The sequence below is a fragment of the Curcuma longa genome, chromosome 11, assembly GCF_044706935.1.
Source record: "Curcuma longa cultivar G26 ecotype Majalengka, Jawa Barat chromosome 11, ITB_CL_G26_1.1, whole genome shotgun sequence".
In the NCBI taxonomy this organism is placed as follows: domain Eukaryota; kingdom Viridiplantae; phylum Streptophyta; class Magnoliopsida; order Zingiberales; family Zingiberaceae; genus Curcuma; species Curcuma longa.
The window spans coordinates 25,918,305-25,926,656 of NC_133871.1; the positions used below are offsets into that span (position 1 = coordinate 25,918,305).

Consider the following 8,352-nt stretch of genomic DNA (forward strand, 5'->3'; position numbering starts at 1 on the left):
TTGCAAGACACTAAGGGCTTTGCTTTGAAAGAATAAGGTAATAGCGCTATTGACCTGGCTTTCTCCAATTACGGCAAAAGCATATCGCGAGCCAGAATGCACAGTGAATCACTAGTAGCAGGAAGATAGCCCACGGGCAGACATTTAACAGGAAAAGAGAAGTTCATTACCAAAATAATTTTAAAATAAATTATTTTGGTAACATGCAACTTATAATTTCATAAATTTTAAGATATAAATTCAATAATATTTATCATATATTTCTAAATTTAGTAGTAGATAGTAGCTCTTATGATATAATTTACAATCATATACAATATAATTTTATAATATAATTTACTAACACATACAATATAATTTTAATTATATTTTTAAAAATTAATAAATATTTAGAATATAATTTTATAATAATCTATACGATCATTTGTTCTTGGTGGACTCCGTGAGATCAATGGGGGCAAATGAGTGCCCAGGTTCGGTCTCTGGGGTATTCTTCTTCTGCTCCTGGGCGGCGGCGGCTGCTGCGGCTGCTGCTGCTCTCTCGGCCAAAGCTGTCAACTTTGAAGGTGATTGTCTAGAGATAGCTAGTTATTTCTTCCCTATTTAATCTTCTTTCTGTAAATCTTTCCTATTTGATCTTCTTTCTGTAGGGGTCTATATGCGCGAAAAACCGATTAAACCGCATATAGGCAGCGAAAAATAGGATCCCTCCAGAAGATCCATGTGAAAAACATATTCGTTTGACGATTCTACCTACTAGAATCGAGCTTACCTTTGATGCGAGCCCTTCGCAATCCCGACAGCAACTCTTGCCTTCAAAGGTTCACGGATCTCAGCACGATCAGTGTGTTCGCGCCTCCACGGTATCCACACGAACACTGAGATGGAGAAGAACCAAACTGTGGTGCTAGCCACAAGAGAAGGTTCGGCCAAAGGTGGAAGAGAAGAAGAAGAGAGAGAGCAAGAGCATCCAACAACCCTTTATCAAGAGCCTCTCATCCCTTTTTATATCCCACCATGGGATGAAGGGTTTTTGGCTTTTAGTGATCTAAGAATTAATATTTTATTAACTCACATGCATCTCATGCATGAAGATCTTTCTCCTCTTTTAATGAAGATCATGCATCTCATGCATAATAATCTTTCTCTTCTTTTAAGGAAGATCATGCAGCTTTTTAATGATCATGCTTCTCATGCATGATAATCTTTGATGAATTTGAATTGACTTGTGTGACTTGAGTCTAACTCGAGTCTCACACAATCTAAGTTGACTTGAGTCCAACTCAATCCGAATTGACACTAAAAGCTAATTCTAACACTTTCTGTAAATCTTCTTGGAGTCTTATACGTGAGAGTACGTGTATAAATCTTCTGCGTGAGAGCACGCGCACGTATGTCTTTGATTTCGTTAGAACACGATAAGTTCGAGCAAATGATATATTGATGCTGTAAAAGTCAGAATAAATACAATAGACAAGTAATTTACGAAAAAAGGTGATGCTCAGTGTTTCATAGGGTCGTAGATGTGTATAGTTTGCTAGGGTCCATTGAGCTCTTGCCTTCAGAGTCCTCTAAATATTAGGTTCTAGATTTCACCTTTTGCGTGACTTGATAAGGTACGTCCCACTAAAGCTCTAGTTTACTTACATCCCCTACGAGCTTAATTTTTTTCCATATGACGTTACTGACTTGAAAAGAATAGGAGATGACTCTCTTATTGTAATTTTGGCACATTCGATGTCGGTAAACAGCTAGTCTTGAGCTGTCTTCTCTCGGATTTCAATGCCCAAGCCGAGCTCAAGGGCTTGTTTAGAGGAGTTGTCGGAATCATAAGCTTGAACTCGAGTAGATTTTACGCCAATTTCAACATGGATAAACACTCCCACCCCCCCCCCCCCCCCCCCCCCCCCCCAACCAGATGAAACGGGACCATTTTGTACTTTCACAAGAAGTAGTCTGATACGCTCATAAAATATTGGGCAACTCTTCCATCCAACTATCATCACTTACATGATCAAGTTTGATTTTGAGTCCATGGAAGATTTCTTGATTGGTTACTTCAGCTTGCTCATTTCTCTATGGGTAGACAACAGAGAGGTGAAGACTTATTGGATACCGAACCCTCACACCACTCCGCTTGCACCTTGGAATTGACGGTCATTGTCCGATACTAATCGCCAAGGAAGGTCGTATCTGCAAATAATATTTTTCAATAAGAATTTAATGACAACATCTTCCGTTATCCGAGTGATGGACTCAGCTTCCACCCACTTAGAAAAGTAATTGACTACTACCAGCAATAATTTCTTCCAGTGAGGTTTGGTTGGGAAAGGGTCAAGTATATCTATCCCTCATTCCCTCCACTGGTCAAAATGGCAAGAAATAGTAGATGCCTTCATTAATTTTGTAGAAGCTCGGGAGAGGTTCTGATCGATAGGCCTACAGTTGATTGGTCGCTATTTCCCTGGACTTCTGGGGGTCTTTCCTTGCACCTGAAAATGTGAGGTGGCTGCCCCGAGCCTGTGCTTGGTTCAGACAGCTTGATTGGTGATGCCACACGGGACCGAGACACGCCTCTAGAGGATGACGACACAAGTTCAGGCAAAGGGGGAGAGTCCAGCATGGTTGGGGTGGCGCTTGCCCGAGCTCTCGGTTTCTCCCTAATGTTTGTCTCAGGGCTACGTATTGGTTTCGGGGCCAAAATTCCCCTACCAAAGATTGGATCGACTTCCGCTTCTTCGAGGTCTCGACCTTGCTGAGGACTTTCTGCCCCTGCTCTACGTCGGTTAAGCGGGGCTACCAAACAACTTACCCCACAATGCTCGATCCCTCTTCCGAGGTCGGGCCTCGACTTAGGGCTTAACTCTGAGAGACTCTTCCACCTCAACCACCAAAGCTTTTCTTAGTAACCCAACCATTGTGAGCGTATACCTAGGTAGAGTAGTTGCCCCTAGGTCAACTCCAGGAGACTCCCCCACCTCTGTCTCAATGACCCAACCACTGTGAGCGGAGGCCCAGGTAGAGTAGCTGCCCCTAGGTTGGTTGCAGCATCAAAAACCCCTGTTGCAGCAGTCGTCAGTTCCTCCACCTTAGAGGGACAGGGAGGTGGTAATTTAGAGGGCCTCTCAATTGTATCCTTCTCGACCCACGTACTGTCCATTGATGTTAGCGACCATTTTATGATCTTGCTCATGGAGGCATTCAACATGATTTGACTTGCAAACATATATAGCGGATATTAGTCAGTGGAGCGACAGTCTCAACGAAAAGGATGTCTTACATAATCGGACCTCGTAGAGGAATCGCGTTGCGGCTTAGTCTGGCTTGATATAATAATGCCTCATTTTCAACGTAGGTGGTTCACGTTGAATTTCAAATCACTCAAGATCTCAGTTGCATCCAAGTAGGCTCGGGTCAGCTTATATTGCCCCAGGAATGGTTGAGGCGGCAAGTCAGGATGTTATGCGGTCGGCCAAGTATATGATTAGGGAGAATTGACATAAAAAGCGTCTTTCCAGCCCTTGTACGAGGTTGGATACTCACTAAGAAAGTTGAATCCTTGTCGAGCGACAAAATAGAACACTCCACATTTGGCACGCCTGGGGTTGAAGAAAGCATGAAACAAAATGGATCTAAAGAAACCTAATACAGCCAACAAACAACGACAACCCCACAGATTAGGCGGTAGGAGTTATAAGGACAAGTTAGGACAGATTTATTTGGAAGTAAGTGGCTAAGTCTTGAATACGCGACATGATCAAAAACTTTAAGCCACTCGCTAATTGGCTGAAAGCAAGTTATATAGCTTGGGAGTGGCTCATGTGGTCGATGCTTCGGCACTGGGATGTAAATGGCATGATGGGAAGGAATGCCAAATTGCATCTGGAGATGACGTTTGGCATCCCTCTCGTATATGGTCCAGTGTGACTCATACCATAGACTATCATCAAACCTGGATTTGAGAGGAACAGAGAACTGAGGATGAAAAGGTAAAAAGGACACAAAGAGGCAATAGAGAAAATGAAGACGAACATCTTCCACCATCAACAATCACAAGCAATTTTCTTCAATTTCAATTTCTATCCAACCTGAGTTTTTTTTCAGCGACAACATCTTCCCACCAACTTCCTTCTTCTTCCTCATCTCTCTCTTTCTCCCTTAATTTTTTTCCCCCAGCGAGCAGAGAGTTTTTGCTGTTTTCTTTTCCTGCCATAGGCCAACAATTCTTCTCATTTGAGCCACCAAATAATAAATAAATATATATTCTCTTCTGTTTCTTTCATCTCCTCCATTTCTTTTATAGATTTTGTATATGTTCTTCTCTCCTTTCCCCTGCTTAATCAAGCTTCTCAAATCCTCCACATCATCTCGTTTCCTTTCTTCGTAAGATCTTCAACATCTTTGGCATCATTTCTCTTCCTCCAAATTAAGTGTGAAACTATTCAAACGCTACATCTAAGCCGAAGAAGTGCCGTTGAAATTTGCCCCTTCATTAACCACAGTAAGCTTCAATTCCTCTTAGTTCGTTATTCTTCTTTTCACAGCAACTATCCTTTCTTTATATTCTTTTAATGTAAGTTAAATTAAGAGAATAGGGACAAAATTGAAAGAGCATTTTGAATCTTTTTGTTAATTTTTTAAAAAGGTTAAAATATAAATTTTTTATTTAAAAAATATTTTTATTTTACAGTATAATATAGTAACTATGACATAACTACTATTAAAAATAAATCAATTTAATTTGATCAAAAATTTATACATATAGAACTTTCATTTGTAATTTTTTTTTACTATAATTTAGTCCAAATTACTTATTAAAAATTACTTTAACATTGCACATTCAAAAATTATTATAATAATAGTTATTATAATATTATAATTGAAAATAATTTTAAAATTAGAGTGATTTTGATATGTTTAAATAATTTTGATCAATTTTAAAAAATAATATAAACATATTTTTTATATGTTTATTTATTAAGTTAAATTAATTTATTTTTTATGAGTGATGTTGAAATAAGAGTATTTTAGGTATAAAAAATAAAAAAATATGGTTGACTGTCTTTTTTTTTATTTTTTGTAAAAATGTTCTTTTAATGATTCTGGTAATTAGGAATACTTTTTAAATTTTTTAAAAATATTAAATATCAGAGTTTTAAAATTTATTTTAAACAAATTAAATACTGAAAAATAACACATGAGCAGGGCGGCGCCAGTAATTGCTGGGGCAGCGATCAATCGACTTCTAATCCCCATTAAATTCGCTTCTCGATTACTACTGACGCTTCGGAAGTCTCCAGCATTCGTTGTTTCGCCTCCATCGCCATGAATCTCTCCATGGTCTTCGGTCAATTCCTAAAGAGGATATGGGATGCAGCTTCGAACTACCTCGCCAGGCCTCGATCTCGCGTCGAAGACTTGCACAGGAACGCGGAGCTATTGAGGGCCAAACTGGAAGACGTCAGCCGGGCCATCGATGAGGCCGAGCGCAACGGGCAAACCGACACCGGAGAAGCTCGACTATGGAAGCGCGAGGCCGAGGCGTTTGTATCTACGAAGGTCGACGCCATCCAACAGGACTACAGGGCGATGCGGTGCCTCGGAGGCTGGTCGTGGAATTGCGTCTCCATCAACCGGAGGGTCACCAAGGAGCTGAAGGAGGTGCAGGAGTTGATTAGCCGAGTGGAGGTTCCTATGGTCACCGCGAGGTTGCCGCCGCCGCTTGCCGTGGAGCTTCCCATTTCAAATGATGTGGTCGGGATGCAATCGGATGTGAACCAGATTAGGAATGAAAATGTCAAGGTTATAGGCATCTACGGCATGGGGGCATAGGAAAGACGACGCTTTTGAAGCTCATCAACAACCATGAAGAGATCTCCAAGCTTGAGTTTGAGCATGTCGTCTGGATTGTGGCCTCCAAAGGATACAAATTACAAAAGCTCCAGACAGACCTGGCTAAGAAGGTAGGACTGAATAATCTTGAAAATGATGAAAGTGAAGACTATCGTGCACATACGCTTCGCAACTTCTTGGAGCAAAAAAATTGTTTGTTGTTTCTTGATGACATTTGGGAATCCTATGATCTTTTCATGTTGGGGATGGAACAAGAACCCGTTAAGCATGGTAAGGAGCAAAAGCGCGCGCAAGGTTGTAGTTTTGACGACGCGCAGCGAGCAAGTATGCACTGCAATGAGAGGGCTAATGTGAAGAAAAAAGTGGCAGGCTTGACATCTGATCAAGCATGGGAACTCTTTCTGAAATATGCAGGTGAAGATGCAATCAACTCAGAGCCAGGAATTAATCGACTAGCAAAAGAAATTCTTTCTGAAATATGCAGGTGAAGATGTAAACTCCTGTCCAAAACTCAGCGAGCTGCCGTTTAGGGCTGAAATTTGTCAAAATAAATTGAAAGGTATATTTGGTGAAACGGATTGGTGGGAAAATATCCAGTGGAAGGATGTCAATGACAAGAATTCTCTCACCCCTTATTTGAAGTCTACTGTGGTAAGTAATTTAATTTTTACGAACAAAAGCATGCAGGCAAATCTTTCCCTTTTTTCCATATATACTTTAGTAAGAAACAACACTTTCTGAAAGACACCATCTCTAGCTATATATGTATGTATGAAATACCTGAGTGAAGGAACTTAAGCCATGCAAGAGGGCATTTTCAAAATGAACTACTTTTACATCTAGTCATGTAGAACTCGCCAAAGCACGCAAAGCACAAAATATCTCACACTTGAAAAAAGGATCCACCTCTCGTACAGTTCGGGCTGAATAGAGGTGGCATACTTCTACAAAGACGGCGAACTCCTGAAAGAAGTAAGTTCGGAATTTATATTTATTTTAGGGCTTATAGAAAGAATAGGCAGCATAAAAAGTCTCACCCACCCACGCAAAGACCCCACTACACGGTGCTACGCGTCTCCAACTGCAGAATCGTATGACTGAAGAGCTAGCTCTTACGAGGAAAGAATTAGCTATACCAAAGGAATAGAGGGCACCGACGTACGAACCTCTTTCCCCTTGTTGAACTGGCCCGCTGACTTGACCCTGACTCTTGCTCCCGAGTGAGTACACATAAGAAGCTATGATCCAATCATACCATTCTTTAAGGTAGAAAAGCAGATCCTAATCTAATTTATAAAATGGTACCTCTCGGATAGAGAATTATTCAATAAGCTCCCGAATTTATTTAGATTTTTAGGCCCGGAAAGAGTGAATAAGACCCTCGCACGCGTACTAAAGAGAGAGTGGCAAAAGGGCAAGGAGAGGTTCACATGCAATGCAACGAGGGAAGAGAAGAGGAACGGCAAAAGGGTAATGGTTGAATTGAAGACTTCCAGAACCCTAATCAAGTATGGGCCTCCTAACGGGTCACTTCACTCTTTCCCCTCTTCCGAGAAAAGAATTAAAGAAAGAAAAACTTCGCCACGTCGCGATGCAGGTCGTGCCCAAAAATATAAGCCAATATATAGTAAGGGGGATTAGTCTACAATTGCGTAGCAGAGGAGATAAATAGCCCCAAAGGCTATTTACGACTAATCCGAATCTCCCCAAAATATAGTAAATGTAGCAGAGGAGATAAATAGCCCCAAAGGCTATTTACGACTAATCCAAATCTCCTCAATTGTATATATTAGGGCCCTGTATAAGTTCCTCTGCGTAGCAGAGCAGAAATAGCCCTTGGGGCTATTTACGACTAATCCGATTGCCAAAGGGGAGACATAGCCCCAAAGGCCCTGCATTCATAATATAAGTTCTAATCCGCCTGTATATAATATAAGTTCCTCTGCTACCCTGTATATATATTGGGCAGATAAATAGCCTTTGGGGCTATTTACGAAAGGAGATAAATAGCCCCAAAGGCCCTACTTACTATAATTAAGTTCTAATCCGCCTGTATATAATATAAGTACCTCTGCTACCCCCTTACTATATATTGGGTAGAGAAATAGCCTTTGGGGCTATTTACGACTAAAGGAGAGAGAAATAGCCCCAAAGGCGTAGACTAACTGTATATAATATAAGATAAGTACCCTCTGCTACGCAGAGGCATATAAATAGCCAAAGGGGCTATTTACGAAAGGAGATAAATAGCCCCAAGGTGATGAACCGCTGCAATACATAGTCCTTGGCCATGATAGAGAGAACTTTTGGGCTATTGATGATGAAGGAAGTAAATTTGCCAAAGGCGTAGATGAACTGTATATAATATAAGATAAGTACCTCTGCTACGCAGAGGCATATAAATAGCCTTTGGGGCTATTTACGACTAAGCCTAAAATCAATATAAAGGAGATATTTACCTAAAATAAATATAAAGGAGATATTGACCTAAAATAAATA

General features: G+C 40.6%; 1 protein-coding gene across 1 annotated transcript in view; it reads left to right on the forward strand.

Annotated features, from left to right (window-relative positions):
• Positions 1-5,304: 5,304 nt before the first annotated feature.
• Positions 5,305-8,352, forward strand: part of LOC141837448 (putative disease resistance protein At3g15700) — a 5,351-nt gene continuing 2,303 nt past the window's right edge. The window contains 4 exon segments of the mRNA XM_074724848.1: positions 5,305-5,818; positions 5,821-6,137; positions 6,139-6,192; positions 6,195-6,333. Of these exon segments, the coding sequence (XP_074580949.1) occupies positions 5,326-5,818; positions 5,821-6,137; positions 6,139-6,192; positions 6,195-6,333 (1,003 nt within the window). The 5' untranslated portion in view covers positions 5,305-5,325.